The sequence below is a fragment of the Hemiscyllium ocellatum genome, chromosome 10 (genome assembly GCF_020745735.1).
Source record: "Hemiscyllium ocellatum isolate sHemOce1 chromosome 10, sHemOce1.pat.X.cur, whole genome shotgun sequence".
Lineage (NCBI taxonomy): Eukaryota > Metazoa > Chordata > Chondrichthyes > Orectolobiformes > Hemiscylliidae > Hemiscyllium > Hemiscyllium ocellatum.
In genome coordinates this window covers 85,485,681-85,508,581 of record NC_083410.1, presented here as the reverse complement: position 1 = coordinate 85,508,581, position 22,901 = coordinate 85,485,681, and the positions used below count along the sequence as shown (strand labels likewise).

At 43.3% G+C, this 22,901-nt stretch overlaps 1 protein-coding gene across 1 annotated transcript; it reads left to right on the top strand.

The window, feature by feature from the left end:
* The first annotated feature begins 1,553 nt into the window (after window positions 1-1,553).
* Window positions 1,554-22,289, top strand: LOC132819574 (solute carrier family 22 member 3-like). Its single transcript, XM_060831142.1, has 5 exons — window positions 1,554-1,590; window positions 4,936-5,044; window positions 6,514-6,626; window positions 22,041-22,140; window positions 22,235-22,289. The coding sequence occupies exons 1-5, from the start codon at window positions 1,554-1,556 to the stop codon at window positions 22,287-22,289; spliced, it is 414 nt and encodes a 137-aa protein (XP_060687125.1).
* The last annotated feature ends 612 nt before the right edge of the window (window positions 22,290-22,901 follow it).

The following is a 22,901-nucleotide window of genomic DNA, read 5'->3' as shown; positions in this document are numbered from 1 at the left end:
CGGATACCTAGGTCACTGCTTAAGGCAGAGCTTCAGCCTTCCTGTGCTAAACGTATCGTGGGCCATGGAGCTGACAGGCTCCTTGTATTATCGTTGGAAATGTTTTCACCCAGCTAGTAGTGAGGAAATAGAATACACTCCCCCCGCCCTGGAGGCAGGTTCAATGCTCTCATTGGATGATTGTTCAGATGGACATTATGTGGCAAGGGGAGGGGGAGAAAGCTGAAGTTTGCACTGTGTTCCACCTATGACACAGGAAACTCCCCCCCCCCCTTTTGTGTTGTTGTCTCTGTGGACCCTCTGACCTTCCAGCCACTCTTCATTACAATTGAGCCCCTTTATTCTAATATTAATAGCCCCACTTATCCACCAGAACCCACTACCTTCGAATTCCCCTTGTCCTTCTTGGCTTTACTCCCTCCGTATGTAGATGCTAGTGTAACTATGACTTGTGTGACCCTTCCTCCACCACCCCCCAGCCTTCCATAACTCCCAAGACCATCCTACTCACTATGCGGGCCCCACCCTGCTATTTCCAATTGCCCTCCCACCCTGTGGAGTCTACTCCAGTGATGTCCAAGCCCAGTCTTTAGTTGTCCATTTTCCCCAGTACTCCATGGACTGCTACGTGATATTTTTGAGCAAATCTCCAAGACTGACTTGACAGGACAACCCTAATAGAGCATGGCCCAGCCCCAAACTGATGTCTCCACAGCTCTCTGAGTGACTTTGCTGTAATCCCCGCCATGGTTGCACTTGACCTGGGGGACTGTCTGTGCCCTTAGCCCCAGATGGTGGAAGGCCAACTTCCTGACTATGTCCGAACTCCTGAACTGGACTCAGATGTGTGCCTCATTTGAGGATAGCAGTACCCTCTGACTGACTATCTTGACCCCTCTGTGGACTGGTCCCCTCCAACTCTCGCACATCACCCTTTTTGTGAAACACATGTAGACCGTATGCCGCATAAACTCTTGGCACATGCTGCAGATGTGACATTGATATAGCATGGAGCCACACAGTGGCATGTTTAGTGCACCCAACAATGGCTGCACTGAAGCACAATGAGATGAAGAGGCTGTAAGCCCATAATTCAGTGCTGAATTCTGTGTCTGTATGCGAAGAGGGCAATGCGAAGTAGACAGAGGCTGGCAACTCAAAATAAGACATGCACAAAGTTAGTGAGTGCTGCGAAAGCAAAAAGCGATCCTTAAGATGTATCCTGTGCAGATGCATGAGGTCTGTATTTCACTGTATTGACAGAAGCATGCAAGCCGTCCTTGACCCTGCACTCAGTGGTAAATTGTGGAAGGGCTGAACTGGCATGTACATCGGACCAGGAGCTGACATGGTGATATGGAGAGGCTTGTGATTTGTCGATGCCAACCTGCAAGGGGTGAAGGGTCTATAAAGATGGTGTGCAGGGGAACATGTTAGATTGTTGTTATATACCTGTTTGGATTTACATGTTGGGAGCATGTGTCATCTAATTTCTCTGGGAAGGAGAGAATTGGAAGTGGCCGATGGATAAGGCAGGTTTGGGATTTGTTAAGATGCCGATGCATAAAATAAGGCGGCTGCTATTTAAGGGTGAGATTCTAAGATTTCCGTTGAAGGGAAAATTACAAAACATCTCCTTAACTTTAAGATTCTGATTTTTAAAAATTCTCACCATAGTTTCCTACCTCAATATTACTCACACCAGAGCAGGGAGGGGAATATTACACCCAAGAGTCTGAAAAACCCCAGTTGCTAATTAGACAAAGCAATGTATTAGACCTGGAATTAGAATTAGTTTTACTGTCACATGTATTCACATGAGTACAGTGGAAAGTTTACAAGTAGCCAGTTATGGCACCACATTAGGTGTCAAGATATCTCGATACAGATCTTGAGCACAAATTTTTAGGGAAAAACGTTAGAAAAGGTAAGAAATAAAAAGTCCATCAATAAATTAGAAAAGTAGGGAAATAAGATTGCAGAGTAACAGTCCTCCCAAACCGAACGACACCTTGAGGCCAGGAGTCTGAGTCCACACTGAGACTGGGAGTCTGAGTCCGTACTGTGGCCGGGAGTCTGAGTCCATACTGAGGCCGGGAGTCGGAGTCCGTACTGAGACTGGGGGTCTGAGTCCGTACTGAGATCGGAAGTCTGAGTCCATACTGAGGCCGGGATTTCGAGTCCATACTGAGGCCTGGAGTCTGAGTCCACACTGAGGCCAGGAGTTCGGGTCCATACTGAGGCCGGGAGTTTGAGTCCAAACTAAGGCCGTGTTTGTGAGTCCATACTGAGGCTGGGAGTTCGAGTTCATACTGATGCCGGGAGTCTGAGTCCATACTGAGGCCAGGAGTTGGAGTCCGTACTGAGGCCAGGAGTCTGAGTCCACACTGAGACTGGGAGTCTGAGTCCGTACTGTGGCCGGGAGTCTGAGTCCATACTGAGGCCGGGAGTCGGAGTCCGTACTGAGACTGGGAGTCTGAGTTCATACTGAGGCCGGGAGTCGGAGTCCGTACTGAGACTGGGGGTCTGAGTCCGTACTGAGATCGGGATTTCGAGTCCATACTGAGGCCTGGAGTTTGAGTCCACACTGAGGCCAGGAGTTCGGGTCCAAACTAAGGCCGTGTTTGTGAGTCCATACTGAGGCTGGGAGTTCGAGTTCATACTGATGCCGGGAGTCTGAGTCCATACTGAGGCCAGGAGTTGGAGTCCATACTGAGGCCGGGAGTCTGAGTCCATACTGAGGCCGGGAGTCTGAGTCCATACTGAGACCGGGAATCATGGACATTATCGATGCCTCCCGAAGACAAGAGGTAAAAAGAGAAAGATGAAAAACATGAAAAGAGAGGAGGTAAAAAGAAAAGAAGTGGATGGAGAGTACCCTGCCTCAGGAGTCTTACTCTGCTGCCATTTTGGAGACATAAAGAAAGTATATCTTTAAAGGTACAGGAACCAACCAATTGCATTTCATTTCAAGCTTTTATTGAAGTCTTGGTAGATAAGGGTGTGAATAATACATTTCTTTCAGATGAGGACTGACCTGTAAGGGACCCCTGCTGCCTTATCATCATTGATGTTTGAACATGCTCGACCACTCTTACACAAAGAGGAGGAGTTGGTTGCAATGATCATTAATGTTCCATTGATTCTTGTAAAATCTGTCTGACTGCTTTTCCTGTAGCAGATCAGAGAAGGTCTCTGGCACTCAATCACCAGTGAGTGGAGTTGCAGGGTCAGTTCCTGTATCCTGTTAATGATATGGGTCTCTGTCCTTACATGGTCACAAAGCTGGTTTGCAATGTCCCCTTTCTCTGTCTAACCTATTGGGATGTATTTCCACAGCCTTGGAACGGTGGAGCCCTTTAGGAATGTTTCAGATCTGAGCTTTTTGATAGTTAGTTCCCTTAAGCAGGAGGCAAAATCTCATCCGACATGGGCACAGATAAAGCAAGTAGCAAAGGTCTTTTCCTGAGGTTTGGGGAGTTCAAATCTAGGGGCCATATTTGTCACGTGAGAGGAGAAAGATTTAGAAGGAACCTGGAGAGCACAGTTTTAACCCAGCTGGTGGTTCAGATGTAGAATGAATTGCTGGAGGAAGTGATAGATGCAAATACATTTACAACAGTTCAAAGACATTTTGACAGGCGCGTGAATAGGAAAAGTTAAGAGGGATATGGGTCAGGAGCAGGTAAGTGGGATTAATTTAGTTTGGGAAACTTAGTTGGCATGAACTAGTTGGACTGAAGGATCCGTTTCTGTGCTGTATGACCTAACCCCTCATCTCTCCGTACCAAGTGGTGAATTCCTAGTCAGTGCTGAAAATGTGTTGCTGAAAAAGCGCAGCAGGTCAGGCAGCATCCAAGGAGCAGGAGATTCAACGTTTCGGGCATAAGCCCTTCTTCAGGAGGGCTTCCTGGTCAGTACTGTGTTCATGATTCTAAGAAGATATTGTCATTCAATTAATGTGGTTGACATCAGGAGTGCGGGGTAATTGGCCTAGGTAGATGCCAATCTCATTATTTTCCTGTTGCGGCTTATGTCTGAATGGAAAACCACAGCATCTTAATCAAGACGAGGTTTTTTTTGCGCAGTCACTTGGATACTAGCTTCTAAAATGTGTTGATGCAGAACCTGGCTGCTATCTGAATGTACTGAGGCAAAGTGAGCTCTGCTTATTAGGAGGCAATGCCAAATCTGGTACATGGTTGGCATTAACATTGGCAAACTGTACATCCCAGTCCAATGCCATGTTTCTGTGTACTCCCTTCACTTACCACAACACTTGCTAGTTAAGTCTCTTTCAAAGGTCAAACATTTTTACCAACATAATTGAAGAGAATTAACAGCAGGTCAAATCTGTGCTCAAAAGAGAACAACAAGCAGTGAATATGCTTTCAGATAGGAATCTCAAGAAAAAAGAGATCTGGACCCGGAGTTACAGTTTTCTGCTAAGTTGAGAAGAAGGCCGAAGACTGCTTTTCATCAAAACCCCTTGTGATTGATTTTTTTCCACCACAGACAGCATAAAAAAGACTGGAGAGAATGTTGAGATATGTTTTGAAAATCAGGTATTTTGGTCATGATTTGGAGATGCCAGTTTTGGACTGGGGTGGACAAAGTTAAAAATCACACAACACCAGGTTATAGTCCAACAGGTTTAATTGGAAGCACTAGCTTTCGGAGCGCCACTCCTTCATCACCTGAAGCTAGTGCTTCCAAATATACTTGGTGTTGAGGTATTTTGATGGTTGCTTTAGGTTTTAGACAAATATTGTCTCCCCAGATGTGGAGCTTTTCCTAAAGGTTTGATTCAATTGGAAGGGTGTGGTTCGTGTTCAATGGACATCATGTACCTAAAGTGACTGACTGCTCTGCTGTGTTACAAACTCTACATTTCACTCGACATTCTTATATCAGTTTTGTTTTTTCATCTCAAAGACATGCACTGGCTCAAAAGTGCCGTTGCCACGTTGGGCAGATGTGGGACAACTGTGTCACTCAGTATCCTCTTCCTTGTGACCAATGAGCTACAACCCACATCAATAAGGTAACTCATAAAACCTTTTTAATGTTTGTAAATTGAATGAAGAAAAGATTGATGTGCCATTTCAGTTTTGTACCCATAACCCTTTCCAATGTTTCCAATACCCTTAGAGATGTTTTCTAACCCTAATGGTTCAATCTTTACAGGCAGAGCATTCCAGGATCATCACTCGTTGCAAATTGGAAAGAAAATCCTCCCCTCATCTCACTAGTTACTTCGCATCCACCTCCTCCTGTGGGATGGCATAGTGGCTCAGTAGTTAGCACTGCAGCCTCATTGCACCAGGGGTCCCTAGGTTCGATTCCAGCCTCAGGCGACTGTCTGTGTGGAGTCTGCATGTTCTTCCCCATGTCTGTGTGGGTTTCCTCCGGGTGCTCTGGTTTCCTCCCACAGTCCAATGATGTGCAGGTCAGGTGGATTGACCATGCTAAATTGTGTCCAGGCCTATGTAGTTTAGATGGATTGGCCATGGGAAGTACAGGTTTATAGGGCAGGGGAGTGTGGGTTTGGATGGGATGTTCTTCAGAGAGACTGAGTGGCCTGCTTCCACACTATAGAGATTCTCTGATTACTGAACTTACTGCCAGCAGAAACATTTCTTCCTATTGACTCTTTTGCAATCCCCCAAAATTTGGACAGTGTGACCAAAATCCCTTCTTGCCTTTCTTCTGTCCACGGAGAAAAAGACAAGGTTTTTCTGTGCCACTGGAGTACAGCTAGGACTGGTCTGAATGGCCCTCACTGCACCATAATAACTCTATGGAGTGAACTAATAGTGTGTCACTCCTGAGGTAAAAAGAGAATAGTAAAGATGACAAAATAGGCTGAATTCATGAGGGTTTGCTGGAGAAATGAAGGAAATAAGGTAGCAGTACCTTTTTTTTCTGAGAAGATTAAACAGTTTATGTCCCATCGAAGGGCAGGAAGCTGATTGTGTCATGATTCTGTTTAAAACATTTCCCAGTGTGGAAAGTGACCCATTTTCGGAAGGGTGTGAGTCCAGGTCCAGGAAGTCTGCAGATTTGGTTAGGGTAGAGCTCAGGTTAGAGTCTCCTATCGAAGAGCGGGGTTCAGTTCAGGAGTGTTCAGTTCGGGGGTGTTCAGTTCGGGGGGGGTTCCTGCTGCAGGAAATGTCCCAGACTCAGTTGGGGCAGATAACAGGCTGTGTCCCGTCGAAGGGCAGAGTGCAACACAATTGAGTAGAATACAAACCCGACTTTTCGTTAAGGCAGCCTGATTTACCAACCCTCAGCTGTATCCTCCCCACCTTTATGCTGCTGATGCTCTGACTCTCTTCCCTCATCTGCTCTTTTCTATCTTTCATCTCCTTGTCTATCTGCGACCTTGTCCTTCAATCTCTCACCATTTGTTTCTCTCTCACCTCTTTGTTTCGGTTCCATTTTATTTGTCTGCCCTTCCTTTTCTCAGTGTAAAATGCTAATGAAGTGTTTGTTGTTGCTTTAAAACGACAGGAGTTTCGGTGTTTCGGTTTGTTCATCCCTGAGTGCCATTGGAGGGATTGCTGCACCGTTTGTGCTCTTCAAATTGGCCATCCTTTGGAGCGAGCTACCTCTGGTTATTTTTGGTGAGCCTTTTGAAAGGATTTAACTGAATGAATCCATTTTATTCATTTTTTTGGAGAACGGAACTATTAAGTCAATTCTCCCTAAGAAGTTAAAACTACATTGGAGGCAACCTCAATAAACTACTATCGAAAATGTCAGAACTAAACTTATTCAATTTTTGTTAGGTAAATGCATTAAGGATTAAGGAACCAAAATGGATAGTTGGCATTAAGATACAAATTATCCATGACCTTACTGTATGATAGAATGGACTGGGAGGGCTGAATGGTCTCTTCCTGGTACTCTGCTAGATGATCCTTTATCTCTGAGATGTCCTTTGTGGAGGGAGTTATTATTGGATTCAATGTGTGGCCCATTACAGAGCTGGGAGAGCCAAGCTGCTGTGTTGCAGTAATTACTTTCTTTCTCGTAGTATGCTGGATTTCTGGACCAGATAATTGCTTTTCAATTGGAACAGACATTCCCTTTTTTGCAGAATCATGGAAGTTCATACCAGGCAATTTCTCTTTTTATGAAGTGTCCTGAACTTGTGGGTGCTGGTCTGGCTTCAATACAATCGTATTCGGCTCATCTCCACCTCCTATAAACAAATCTTTGCTCTCAATCTACTGATACATCTGAAGTGAAGCACAGAGTCATAGTCATTCATGTCTACAGCATGGAATCAAGCCCTTTGGTTCAACTTGGATATGCCACCCAGTTTTCACAATTAATCTAGACCCTTTTGCCTGTGTTTGATCCATATCACATCCATGTACTTGACTAAATGTTTCTTAAATGACAAAATTGTACTCACTTCCACAACTACCTCTGGTGGTCTGTTCCAGACACTCACCACCCTCTGTGTGAAAACATTGCCCCTCTGGACCCTTCTGTATCTCTCCCCTCTTACCTGATACCTAGGCCCTCTAGTTTTAGACTCCCCTACCAAGAGGAAAAGCTGTTGGCTATCTACCTTGTCTATGCCTTTCATGATTTTATAAACCTCTATAAGGTCACTCTCAGCCTCCTATGCTCCAGATTAAAAACTCCCAGCCTATCAGTCTCTCCTTCTAACTCAAACCTTCCAGTCCAGGTAGCATCCCAGTAAATCTTTTCTGCACTCTTTCTAGTTTAATAATATCCTTTGCTGGAAAAGCACAGCAGGTCAGGCAGCATCCAAGGAGCAGGAGAATCGACGTTTCGGGCATAAGCTTGATTCTTGAAGAAGGGCTCATGCCCGAAACATCGATTCTCCTGCTCCTTGGATGCTGCCTGACCTGCTGTGCTTATCCAGCAACACATTTTCAGCTCTGATATCCAGCATCTGCAGTCCTCACTTTCTCCTCTAATAATATCCTTTCGATAGTAGGGCAAACAGAACTGTATGCTGTACTCCAAATGTGGCCTCACTAACCTCTTGTACAGCTGCAACAAAATGTTATATACTCCTATACTCACTGCCCTGATTGATGAAACTATGGCGAAAGCCTCCTTCACCACCCTGTCTACCTATGACTCCATTTACAAGGAGCTATAAACCTGTACCCCTAGATCTCTTTGTTCTACAACATTCCCCGGGGCCGTCCCATTGACTGTATAAGTCCTGCCCTCGTTTGACCCACCAAAATGCGACACCTTGCATTTATACTTCAACCTATTGATTAAATCCGACACCTTCATTCACTGTCTATGGTAGTCCTTGTGGTGGTGAATGAGATATTTTCACATTCTCAGTCATATTACTGGAGGAATGGTGCTCACTTGCTACTATCCTTTGGACTGGCATATCTGCTTTGGGAGACAACAAATCAAAATGCTCTGATGATGTATAATGGGGTGGGTTAAATGAATTATTTATGATTGAAACAGGGTGGGATAGTGGCTCAGTGGTTAGCACTGCTGCCTCACAGCACCAGGGACCTGGGTTTGGTTCCAACCATGGGTGATTGTCTGTGGGGATTTCACATGTTCTCCCCGTGTCTGCGTGGGTTCCCACCAGGTGTTTCGGTTTCCTCCCATAGTCCAAAAGATGTGCAGGTTAGGTGGATTGGCCATGATATAATGGCAAGGGCTGTGCAGGCTGAGTTGATTGGCTGTGGGAGATGAAGGGCTACAGGGATAGGACTCTGGGGGTGGGAAGCTCTTTGGAATGGACTCAATGGGCTGAATGGCCTGCTTCCATACTGTAAGGAGTCCATAAAAGATCTCTTGGGAAGCAATGACCATAACATGATGGAGGCGAAAGTGAGTTCTGCAGATGCTGGAGATCAGAGTCAAGAGTGTGGTGCTGGAAAGGCACAGCAGGCCAGGCAGCATCCAAGGAGCAGGAGAATCAATGTTTCAGGCAAAATCCTTTCATCAGGAATGTGATGAAGCCCTTCACCATAACATGATAGAGCCTAGCATTCTGTTTGACAACAAAAAACATGAGTCAGAACCGACAGTGAATCCTTTGAGAACCCATAGATACCCTACAGTGTGAAAACAAGTCCTTCACCTCACAAGTCCACACCTATCCTCTGAAGAGCATCCCACCCAAACCTATTCCCTCACCCTATTATTCTACATTTACCCCTGACTAATGCACCTAACTTACATATCCCTGAACACTACGCGCAATTTAGCATGGCCAATTCACCTGACCTGTACATCATTGGACTGTGGGAGGAAACCGGAGCACCCGTGGAAACCCACGCAGACACGGGGAGAACGTGCAAACTCCACACAGACAGTCACCCGAGGGCAGAATCGAACCCGGGTCCCTGGCGCTGCGAGGCAGCAGAGCTAACCACTGAGCCACTGTGCTGCTAAACCAAATTATAAAGGAATGGAGGCAGAATTGACTGATGTGGACAGGAAAGGAATTTAGCAGAAAAGATGGTTGAGGAACAATGGCAGACATTTAAGAAAGTACTTCCTGATTCACAATATGGACATATCCCTGTGAGAAAAAGGCATTCTAGGAATGGGATATGACAATCGTGGTTAACCAAGGAAGATAAGAATGATATCATATTGAAAGAAAAAATATATGCAGTGTGGCAGTGATTAATGGTAAGACAGAGGATTGAGAAAGTTTTAAAAGCCAACAAAATCAACCAAAAAAAGAAGTAAGGAGGGTGAAAGTAAACTTTGAAGGTAAAATAGCAAATAGGAACACAGGAACAGGAGGAGGCCATTCAAAACCTCAAGCCTGTTCTGTCATTTAATAAGATCATGGGTGGTCTGTGGCCTAACTCCTTATAAGAGCCTTATCCCTTGATTCTTTACTTAACAAAAAATTTATTGTCACAGGTTTAAAACGAGCAACTGATCTAACATCCACTGCCATCTGTTGCAGAAAGTTCCAAATCTATACCATCCTTTGTATGTAGAATTGCTTCCTAACATCTCTCCTGAATGGTCTAGCCCTAATTTTAGACTATATCCCCTGGTTCTAGAATCCCAATCAGTGGCAATAGCTTATCTGTCTTTTCCTGTTAGTATCTTGAAAATTTCAATTGGATCAGCCCTCAACCCTCTAAATTTGAGAGAATAACATGAAAATGATCAGTAAGAGCTTCTTTAAATATCTATGAAGAGCAATAGAGATTCCAAAGTGGATGTGTGTCCCCCAGTGAACGTGGCTGGGAAAATAACAGTGTGGAATCAGGAACTGGAAGAATCATAGAGCCATTGAATCATACAGCACGGAAACAGACCCTTCAGCCAAACTAGTCCATGCCAACCATGTTCCCAGACTAATCCAGTCCCACCTGCCTGCGCAAGGCCCATATCCCTCCAAACATTTCTTATTCATCTACTTATCTAAATGTCTTTTAAATGCTGTAACTGTCCCTGCATCCATCACTTCCTCAGGAAGTTCATTCTACAATCCAACCGCTCTCTGTTTAAAAAGGTTACACCTCATGGCCTTTTTCAAACTTTCTTCTCTCCTCTTAAAAATATGTCCTCTCGTTTTCAACTCGCCCATTGTAGGGAAAAGGCTTTTACTTTTCAACTTATCTCTGCCCCCCATGATTTTATAATCTTCAGTAAAATCACCTCTCAACCTTCTATACTCCAGTGAAAAACACCCCAGCCTATCCTATAACTCAAACTCTCCATTCCTGCCCGTATCCTGGTAAATCTTTTGGCGTCCTCTCCAGTTTAATAGTATCCTTTCTATATCAAGGTGACCAGAACAGCACACGATGCTTGGCATCATTGAGGTGAAGCAAAGATGCTGGAAATCTGAAACAAGAACAGAAATTGCTGGAGAATCATCGGGATCTGGCAGCATCAGTGGAGAGAAAGCAGAGTTAAGGATTTCAGTCCAGTTCTGAACAGGGCTCTCTGGACTCAAAATGTTAACTCTGCTTTGTCTCCAAAGTTTGTATCAGTGTTCAGGGTGGACTATTAGTATTCCAAAAACGCTAAGGAGTCAAGAACAAAAGGAGGAGAAGGAAGTTCTTGCTACAGAAACAGTACCAGGGAAGTGGAGTGCAGCTCTCCCTCATGTATGCTGTGTCTGGGTCAAATGTCAGGAACTGTGCAGGGCAACTCCAAATTGACAGCGCTCGCCCTGGTACACAGCAGATTTTCAAAGGTGGTGCGTGGCAAGAGATACCAATGAATTCTAGGATAGCCACTGAGAGGTGCATTGTTCCAAGGATGGCACGTGAAAAGATGGGACAGAAATTGGAAGGAAGAGACTCCAAAGATTAATTAATTAACAAAGCGAGTTTGGTAAGATATCAAGTGAGAGTATCTGTCAAGCTTCACAGGTAGAATGTCTCCAAAAAACCTGCACGCAGCTTAGTCTTCATCAAAATATGTAAGATTCCGTCCTTGGTGTTCTAGTTTGTTGCTTTATTTATTTTTCTCAGATTATGGTCCGATTAACCGTTGTTGCCTGGTTACCGCATTGACAACAGTTATTGGTTGGGCACACTGAGGCAAAGTGTCAAATCTCTATCGACTAAGAATTAGCTTTATGAGTTTAGTTAAAGCAGACATACAGTCCACACCATTTGGTTAAGAAGGGGTTAAAAGCAAGCACGCAATCCATACAAGCCGAAAATCTACATCCGCACACACTAGGCTTCTCTGATGTTCCCTGAACAGTCACAGAATATAAAGGAGTTCACGCTGGCTGGGCGATCCCTCACTGCACTCCCCACGCTTCCAACTTTCCTTTCTTGTTAATCTCGGGAGTTTTTGCTGGCTGCATGCCCGGAATCCCTCATTTATGTCCTTGATCCTTATCTTCCTGAACTGTGACGTCTCACTCTTATTGGATCTGTAAAGCCTGTGACCATTTGTTATAGGATCTGGCCTAAGGCACTGCTAGCATTACCTCACTACCCTTCCACCAATAAGGATTTGTACCTTATGTCACTTCCCTTGCTTTCCACTGAGTCGAGCTAATTCCACCCAGCACAAGCTCATGGCTGGGTTTCGGGTTACTTCAGTTCACAAGCTGCTGTTTTTATGTGTGAGCAGCCTCTGACTAACACCATCCTAGACATTAAATTGGTGATAATTCATACCTCATCATAACTTGTGGAAAAGTCAGGTTTAACGTCCAGTGCACTATTCCCACCTGGATTGCGACAAGAGTTTGAGCTGTTAGGTCCAGGATCTTTAAACATAGACCGTGTGATATTGGATAAGATTAATTGGGAAAGGATAAAAGGACAGAAACGAGATTTCATGCTGTTCCTTAAGGTAGAATTGGAAGCAGTGAAAACTATCCCCCAGATAAAGGAAATAGAGCTGACTCTTTTACAAGAATTAACAAAGTTAAAGGCCATGGAATTGGCAAAGAGGGTAAAGGTGGAATTCCCTGCAAAAACTAGGAAGGCAGAGGTAATGAACATATTATGGATTAGTGGTGCTGGAAGAGCACAGCAGTTCAGGCAGCATCCAAAGTGCAGCGAAATCGACGTTTCGGGCAAAAGCCCTTCATCAGGAACATATTAGCACAGGTCTTGGGACTGGTGCAAATACAAAAGTGATCAGGTATTCCAAACAGTGAGTCATTGAACATCATTCTGATTGGTTTACAGTTAGGGCAACTTCAGCATGAAAAAGGATTGAGGAGCGTAGGTGAGAGACAGAAAAGGAAAGAACATTGCACTTGGAAAGAATGGAGATGGAGAGACTTGAGCTTGAGAGAAAAAGAGGAAGAGAGTGAGAATCCCTGAGGTCAGAAAAGGAACGTGTAAAGGGAATTTGAGAGGCTGGAATTTGAATTACATAGGGGAATAGACGGGAGGAAAGAAAACGAATATAGCTTTAGAAGATTGCAATTAAAAGAAAAAAAAAGACCCAGATGGAGAGCAGCTTCGCCACAATCTAAAGTAAGGTTTAATTCTATGACAACACAATTAAAAGTTAAGGAAAAGGATGTGGAATCATTCATTTGAAAATGAAGCAAAACAATCGAACAGCTGAGTACATTAAGTAGAGTGCATTAAGTTTATGCATCACTGTCAGAGGACCTTCCTGTGAATTATGACATTTTAAAATAAAGATTGCTCTGGGTCTGATGAGTTAGTTCCTGAAGTTCCTGAACCAAAAGTTTTGATATTTAAGGAAGCTGCCTGGGCAAATCTGCATTGAACTTGAAAGGGTAAAACAAAATAATGTTTACCAGTGGAAATGGACATTAGGGGTAAATACTATGTCTGAAACACTTAGAGAAATCAGACTTTTTGAAGAATTTACAAACTCACTACTTTTTTATGATTGGAACCTATGGCGAAGACCAGAAGGTAGCAGCTACAAAGCAGGTAGCAGCAATGGATAATAATCATGAGCTGATCTGTAAAACTAAATGTATTTTCTGTCACCCCTGTAAACCCAAGAAGGATAGAAGGTGGAAGAGTAGAAAGGAAGGCAAGTAGCTAGGGTAAAGAAGAGACATCTGGGAATGCAGCAAGGTTTCCTCCTCTGATCAGAAAGAAAGGTACTGAACGTGGAAGTGAGAACGGTGGCCTGAAGTATTTCCATTCTGACAGAGTGGGACCCTTTCATTCAGAATGGTGGAAGTTGAATGGGAACCCCATGGCACTTAATGGAGTTCATAAGAATGAATTTGAGATGAGAACACACAAAGAAAATGCAGCAGATCAAATTGTAGCTTTGGCTATAATCAGGAAAGTGGAGGATAAAAACTACTATGGGCGGCACGGTGGCACAGTGGTTAGCACTGCTGCCTCACAGCGCCTGAGACCCGGGTTCAATTCCCGACTCAGGCGACTGACTGTGTGGAGTTTGCACGTTCTCCCCGTGTCTGCGTGGGTTTCCTCCGGGTGCTCCGGTTTCCTCCCACAGTCACAAAGATGTGCGGGTCAGGTGAATTGGCCATGCTAAATTGCCCATAGTGTTAGGTAAGGGGTGAATGTAGGGGTATGGGTGGGTTGCGCTTCGGCGGGTCGGTGTGGACTTGTTGGGCCGAAGGGCCTGTTTCCACACTGTAAGTAATCTAATCTACTATAAGTGCAGGTGAACAAGTTTGATGAGAGATATGAAATGTCTTTGTCAAAAGGGAAGATAACCTTTTTTCTTCAAATAATACAGTTAAATCCAAAACTATCTCAAATGATACAGGAGCTATGCAAACTGTTTTGCTGGAGAATGTCTTAGGTTTATTTCTTTTTTGGGAGTATATTGAAAGCCAAAGTCCTAAGTAGCATGATAAATGGAGCACACACATTTGTACAAAGTGCATTTGGAATGTGACTTGATGTCTGGAATAGTGGTAATGGACTAGCTCAGTGATTACCTGCGGATGGAGTTAACTTATTGCTGGGTAATGATTTGGTGAGAGTGAAAGTTATTAGAATGTCTAAGTGAGGTTTAAGAGACAGAACGGTTAGAAGAACAAGTTCCAGGTATTTTTCCTTCATGTGTAGCAATTTGAGCAATAACTAACCCAAGTCCATGAGGAGAGGTCAAAGTAATACCACAAACAGACATAGCCAAAACTTTCCTTAAGGAAGGAGATAATTCATGAAGTATTTAGCATGTCTTCTTTAATTGAAGTTCAGAAAGCAGCTTGAGGTTAAACAAGTAAACCTAACCAGTTTGCTCTGGAATTGGGATGAAAGATATTATGGAATATCATTCTGCTTGGTATGGAGTTGTGGTGAGGAAGCGAAGACACCCTTCACAGATCTGCAGGTGAGGAATGTGTGGTTGTTCATCAAAGAGTGTTACTACCCAGATTTTACAATACTGTAAAACACGCTGCACATGTCAGGCAGTAGTGAAACCTTAATGTGTTTTCAAACCTTAATACCCTCCCTGCTTTGAAGAACTATTCAATTGAGGATTAGTAGATTGCGTATGAAAATTACTGAAAATAAATGCAGCTCATCACTTTATCTTTCAGAAATTATTCATTTAAAGGCAATTACAGCTTTTGGAATATTGTGTGCAATTCTTGTCTCCTTCCTATCAGAATGATGTTGTGAAACTTGAAAAGGTTCAGAAATGATTTACAAGGATGTTGCCAGGGTTGGAGGATTTGAGCTATAGGGAGAGGCTGAGCAGATTGGGGCTGTTTTCCCTGGAGCATTGGAGGCTGAGGGGTTACCTTATAGGGGTTTATAAAATCATGAGGGGCATGGATAGGGTAAATAGGCAAGTATTTTCCCTGGGGTCAGGGAATCCAGAACAAGAGGGCATATGTTTAGGGTGAGATGGGAGAGACATAAAAGAGACTTAAGGTGCAACTTTTTTACACAGAGGGTGGTGCATGTATGGAATGAGGAAGTGGTGGAGGCTGGTACAATTGCAACATTTAAAAGGCATCTGGATGGGTATATGAATAGGAAGGGTTTGGAGGGATATGGGCCGAGTGCTGGCAGGTGGGACTAGATTGGGTTGGGACGGATTGGATCGAAGGGCCTGTTTCCGTGCTGTACATCTCTATGACTCTACAGCTAAGATAAATAGGACTGTTGTTTTTCCTGACATATTAATGAGTTGGACCTTGCTGTGCAAGGAACAATTTCAAATGTTTGCTGATGACATGAAACTTGGTAGAATTGAAAACTATGAGGAGGACAGTATGGAATTCCAAAAGGACATTGACAGATTGCTGCAGGGAGTGACAGATGCAGAAAATTGTGAGCTGATGCACATTGATTGGAAGAACATTAGGAGTCAATATATAATGGGGGGACAATTCCAAAGGGAACAGAGGGAGCTGTGTGTGTACATGTGCAGATCATTGAGGTTGTTAAGACAGGTGGAGAGAGTAGTTAATAAAGCATAGAGTGTTCTTGGCTTTTGTTTCAGAGAGTTAAATGTTTTATTTATTAATCAGGGATAGATTGGTAAAGCATGTCCTTTCATTACCATTTCCCCAGTGTGTGATAGAGGAGCAATGTTGTCACTCATCCCAAGATTCCTTTTTGCAAGAAACTGCCTTTTAGTTTCACACTTTCCAATAGATTAGAATTTAGGGTTTTCATTTAGAATTTAGTATTAAAAACTTATTGTCATATATATCATTGACAAGAAAAACATGATGACAACTATCACAATTCGCCAAACCATGGCACTTATATTAATAACAGGAGTCAGAAATAAACTCAGGAGTTACAAAACGCACATTTAAGACAAAGTTATTCGAAGTCCAGTTAAAATCTCCAGGTCGATCAAGAGATGATGCACACAGTCGGAATGGGGCGGTGTACACGGCCGGAATGGGGCGGTGTACACAGCTGGAATGGGATGATACACACAGCCGGAATGGGACGGTGTACATGGCCGGAATGGGGCGCTGTTCACGGCCGGAATGGGGCGGTGTATACGGCCGGAATGGGACATTGTACACGGCCAAAAAGGGGCGGTGTACACGGTCGGAATGGGGCAGTGTACACAGCCGGAATGGGGAGATGTACACGGCCGGAATGGGGCGTTGTACACGACCCGGAATGGGACCATCCGGGAATGACGAGAACAATGACATAGTGGGATGAAATCCGCAAAGCCAGAACAGCAGAAAACCTGGGATGAAAGTCTCCGAAGAAAACCGCCACCAAGAACTACAGTTAAAACACCAAGACATGGGACCATTGGGTTGTTCGGATCACCGGGCCTTCGGATCACTCGACCATTCAGATGTGTGAAGGCATTTGAGGCCATGAGGGATTCTAATGCTTTAAGATGGTGGCAGTGGGGTAGCAACTCAGCCTGTGGAATCACTGAGCCATTTGGATCACTGGGTCATTCAGATCACTGGGCTATTTGGATCACTGGGCTGTCGGATCACTGGACAATTTAGATCACTAGATCGTAGAGATCACTGGGCCGGTGGATCACTGGGCCATGAGATCACTAGACCATTTGGATCTGCCACCCACAGAAGAAAAGACACACCACACTGTGTCACATTGCTCCATCAGAGACCACTCCACACGGCCGGGCCCACTACCACACCGGGTCACACTGTTCCATCAGAGACCACTCCACACGGCCGAGACCACCACACCGGGTCACAGTGCTCCATCAGAGACCACTCCCACACGGCCGAGACCACCACACCGGGTCACAGTGCTCCATCAGAGACCACTCCACAGGGCCGGGACCACCACACCGGGTCACAGTGCTCCATCAGAGACCACTCCCACAGGGCTGGGACCACCACACCGGGTCACACTGTTCCATCAGAGACCACTCCACACGGCCGGGACCACCACACCGGGTCACAGTGCTCCATCAGAGACCACTCCCACAGGGCTGGGACCACCACACCGGGTCACACTGTTCCATCAGAGACCACTCCACACGGCCGGGACCACCACACCGGGTCACAGTGCTCCATCAGAGACCACTCCACACGGCCGAGACCACCACACCGGGTCACAGTGCTCCATCAGAGACCACTCCCACAGGGCTGGGACCACCACACCGGGTCACAGTGCTCCATCAGAGACCACTCCACAGGGCCGGGACCACCACACCGGGTCACAGTGCTCCATCAGAGACCACTCCACACGGCTGGGACCACCACACCGGGTCACACTGTTCCATCAGAGACCACTCCACACGGCCGAGACCACCACACCGGGTCACAGTGCTCCATCAGAGACCACTCCTCACGGCCGAGACCACCACACCGGGAAGGAATGTTACTCCAGACGGCCACACATGAGAAGGTCTCGGTTTGATTAAATGAAGGGAGACTGAATTTGGTATTAACTCCTGTATTGGAACAAATTGGAAACATGTAAAAACAGAGAAAGAAAAGAAAAATTGTCAAAGTGAATGGAGTAGATGAGGAACCGGTTCCTGTGCTGTGGATCCTGCAGGCTGCGCTGCTGTTCCACTGCCACCATCTTAATACTTTAGCATCCCTCATGGTCTCAGATGCCTTCACACATTCAGATTTCTTTGTAAAGTTGTCACATGCTTTCTTCCTGGATGCACTACTACAAGCACGAAGATGCCGGCTCATGTAAAAGTTAAAGCAAGAACCATAGCCGAGTTAAACCATAGCCGGTGTTTAGCCGCCAGCTCTCTCATCACAGGCTTGGCAATCACAGCAGAAGATGTGGCTTATTCTCTCTTGTTCAACTGTGGGCTTTCCTCCTGGAGGAACCAGGCCACTACTAAGTACCCCAGTACCAAACCCTCACAAAGGACACCGAGTATAAGAGTAAGGAGGAGATGTTGAACTTGTACAAGATGCTTGTTAGACCTCAGAAGGAGCATTGTGCATGGTTGTGAGTGCCACATTGTAGGAACAATGTGAGACATCAGAGACAACATAGGATTGATTTACAAGAACGATTCCAGGATTGAAAAACTTCAGACTGAAGAGATTGCAACTGTCCTGGGACAGAAGAAGGTTGGGAGAAGCCTGGATAGAAGTTTTCAATCTCGTGAGCACGGCCGGACAGAGTAGATAGGATAAACCATTCCCACTCATAAAGGAACAAGAATCAGTGGGCATAGAATTGAAGTGATGTGCAACAGAAGAAGGGTGATGTGGGTGGGAAAACCTTTTCGGTGTAACAAGATGTTAAGGTATGGCCTGGATATGTCAAAGAGGCAGATTGAATTGAGGCATTTAAGCAGGCATTGGCTGATTACTTGGGCATATCACTACAGCAAGGGTATGGAGATAAAAACCGGGGGTTGCCATTAGGTCGTGATGCTTGTTTGAAAAGCTGGTCAGGAATGAGAGGCTGAATGGCCTCCTGCCCTGCTGTAAACATTTTGTGATTCTATAATTGGGCCAAAACTCCGTTCTCTTTTTTTTATTCATTGTGGACTATCTAATGAAAAAAAAGACTAAAATTCCAGCTTGATATTAAAACTTTTCAGGGCACAATCAGCAATTTGAGTATAAAATAATTGACATTAACTGCTTATTATCCTCAAACACAGGGAGCTGCAGAGAGATACCATCACACTCTTCAGACAATGTTTAAGACATGGATACCCACAGGATAGAAACAAAGGATTACATTAGATTAATTACTACCAGATGTTCCCTAAATTAACCTAATGCATTTAATTGATCTATGGTCACAGGATAAGAGGTCCAATTAAATTGATTAAAGAAAGGTTTTTAAGGCAAAGGGAACAAGTCTGCAGTGTTGGATTATATGTCCATGTTTTTAGACAGGCTCACATGAATCTGTCCAATAGCACAGAAACATTTAAAAACTCCACAGATGAAAGAATATGTAGACAGATCTGTAATAGCTAGGTCATTGCAAACAGGAGGTAAAGTGTTAGTGTTATAAAGGTGAACCTTTGAAAGTGAGATTCACTGGTCCATACAAGGTAATTAGGAGTGTGAATAAAGTGATTTATGGCAGATAGGCCAGATTACAGAAAAAAAAGAATAGGTTACACTAGATAAACATTTTCAAGCAATATCAAAGTGGAGAGAAAGATAACAAAAAGTAAATCTACTTTGTGGTAAGATTAATGGAGGATGGCAGAGACGGTAAGCAGTTAGGCAAAAGAAAAGATAAACAGGTCAAAAGTGTCCTTCCTCCAATCCAGTTGGTCAAAACTAAAAGAGTGGGACAGTTATTACATAGTACTGTTATTTTTCCAGGAAGACTGAGTAAGTTTAGATCGGAAATTGAAGGAGATCTGTAATCATACACTAGATGGAGTCATAGAGTTACACAGCACCGAAACAGACACTTCAGTCCAACTCATCCATGCCAACCCAATATCCTAAATTAATCTCATCTCATATTTCTCCTACTCATATACCCATCCAGGTGCCTTTTAAAATTTTATAGTTGTACTAGCCTCCACCACTTCCTCTATCAACTCATTCCATACACTCACCACCATCTACGTGAAAAAGTTGCCCCTCAGGTCCATTTTAAATCTTACCCCTCTCACCTTAAAACAATGCCCTCTTGTTTTATACTCTCTTACCCTGGGAAAAAGACCATGGCTATTCACCCTGTCCATACTTCTTAGGATTTTATAAACCTCTATTAGGTCACTCCTCAGCCTCCAACGCTCCAGGGAAAACAGTCCCAGCCTGTTCTGCCTCTCCCTGTAGCTCAAATCCTCCAACCCTGGCAACATCCTTGTAAATCTTTTCTACAGCCTTTCAAGTTTCACAACATCTTTCCTATAGCAGATAGACCAGAATTGTACACAGTATTCTAAAAGTGGCCTAACCAATGTCTTGTACAGTAACAACATGACATCCCAACTCTGATACTGTGTGGGAATCAATACAGACAAACCAACATCCCTATCATTTAAATCCAAAAGAAAATGATCATATGGAAATTGAGATCCAATACTTGCTTGAGAATAACTTGATAAACTAATAAGTTAACAGATTTATTGCAAAAACAGGTAACAATGATTGGGCCAGAAGCGAGCCAATGAATTTCGGAAAGCTGAAGGCCACTCTAATGAACTAATATTGGCCACACCTGATTTTTGTGAACTTTTGATAATGGCAATTGGCATTAGTGACTTCAGGGTGGGTGCGGTTTATTGCAAAATGATATAACCTGTTAGGTACTTTAGTAAGAAATGAATCAGAAGAAATATTCTACAATGGAAAAGGAAACTTTGGGATTGATACTGGCTCTTAAACATTGTGAAATTTATATCCATCAAGACCCCAAAGAAGCACTAATGTGTGCTGACAATAATCCAATTGCTTTTGCAAAAATCTTCAAATCTCAATATGTAAGGACTATTTCAATGGAACTTACGAATTCAACCTTATAATGTCAGGATTGTTCACTTTGTTGGAATGAACAATGTAACTGAGAATATTATGAAGAATGTAAATGTACTGGGATAAGTTAATAATTTGAAAATACAATGAGAAATTGTACAAACCCTGTAGAAAGAAAGAGTGAGGTGATTTAATATAATTCCTTTTTGTGTGTTTTGTTTGCATTTAGAATGGCATTTTATCATTCCAAGAGGGAGGCAGATACGGACTATAGATATCTTATTTGAAAATATGAACTGTAAAATAGAAGCTTGTATAATTAGCTTTCTTCAATGACTTGAAGGAAAGTGGAACTCATTTGCTGGAACTGTGTTTAATATTTTTGAGACACACCAGCACGAAATATCTTGACAAGAAGGAGCTGACAAGCAAAACGTTTGTTAAAGAACAGTTTGTCACAGAACTGGGAAGCAGTTGGGATAAGATTTCTAAAAGCTTGTAAGCAAGCCGAATCCTTTTCTCTCTCTCTGTGTAGTTATTGGAAATTAAATAATACCCTATAAGATTGGGAAAGGAAAGGTAACTTCTAATTCAAGTCAAGGCCTTGGTCCAGCTGGTTGACTCTGGAGTTGAGGTTCACCACAGTTAAAAAGAATATAACATCACTGCCAAAAAAACCAAATAAAACTGAGGAAAATCATCTCATTCCATACTTTTGGTTTGAACTTGGGATCACAGACGTTGTGCCTGTTTGTGTATATTTTCACTCACAACATTCCTAAGAAGACTATTTATCTCATCTGTCTGAATGAATGTTTAGGTTTAAAGCAGGTGCAGTTTAACTTGTATTAGTAATTATAATTTGTTTTGTCACATGATAGAGGATAATTTTGGTTTCTCGTTCATTGATGACACCTGATGCAAGTTTCTTTTATCATAGTCCATGGTTACAGCTAGGCGTTATTCATTCTGGAGACTAAATTGGTTATATTTTACATTTGTGATAACCCCACTGAGAATAGTGGGAGTTGATTTCCAGTGCACTATTCCCATTGGAGCCTTGACACTTGCAGTGCATATTTTGTTTAACCTCTGGCAGCTATGTTTAGGCTGGCATTTACTGTACATTTAACTTTTCAATCAATAATGCAAGTTTTCAAACAAAGACTGGGAAATTGTTTTCTCCACATGATCAAACTGTGGAAAACATTGTGGCAAAAGCCGTGTATTGTAATTGGCTTCCATTTTCTTCCAGGTGCTCTATCTCTGGTAGCTGGTGGTCTGATGCAGCTGTTGCCTGAAACAAAGGGCACGAGACTACTGCAAACGGTCGACGATGTGGAAAATATTATGCGGTAACTACCAATGTGATCATGTATGAGTAGGTTGCTTTGCTTCTTTTCAAACTACCACAGACGGTTCACACTCTCTTCCACATTCTACCTGCAGGCTTTATGACCAAGATGAATACAAAGAGATGATCAACCTCAGCATTTCCACCTAGAGAATGGAAAAAAAACTAATAGAGGAAGAAAGACTCCCTTGTTATTGAATATCAAATCAAAATTCAATAAATCCTTACTTGTAAGTTACAGTGCAAATAATTATCTTCATTGTGCTGGTCGAGTTTTGTGCAAAAGACAAAATTGAATTGAACTGGCAAAAGCATCTATTTCTTAATAAATCAATTGGATGCCTATTGTGCTCTATTTGAATTATAAATGTGAATTGCGACATGGGCAGTAATAGATTATCCATTATAACTGATATGGTGAACATTAATAAATATATAATCTCGCATCTCCAACTTACAGCTGGGAACATGACATTAAATTATCAGGATCAGGAGCCCATGTTTATAGAAGTTTATAGAAAACCCTTGTTTTCTCTCCACACATGCTGCCAGACTGCTGAGTTTCCCCAGCAATTTCGGTTTTGGTTTCAGATTTCCAGTCTCTGCAGTTTTTTTGTTTCATATTAAAAACTAATTGTGCCAAAAGGGAAAGAATTGAAATAGTTGAAGGTATTGAAATGGAATAAAACAAAACCAACATAAGCATTCTGTGTATGCTAAAATTAAATATATTTGTTTAATTACCAAACATCGCACTTCCTA

Bases quoted from the DNA above. Each gene is read 5' to 3' on its own strand.
- LOC132819574 (XM_060831142.1), top strand. From the start codon at position 1,554: ATGCCGATGCATAAAATAAGGCGGCTGCTATTTAAGG. The intron at 1,591-4,935 runs GTGAGATTCTAA...TTCATCTCAAAG, and splicing joins AAGGCGGCTGCTATTTAAGG to ACATGCACTGGCTCAAAAGT. The intron at 5,045-6,513 runs GTAACTCATAAA...TTAAAACGACAG, and splicing joins CTACAACCCACATCAATAAG to GAGTTTCGGTGTTTCGGTTT.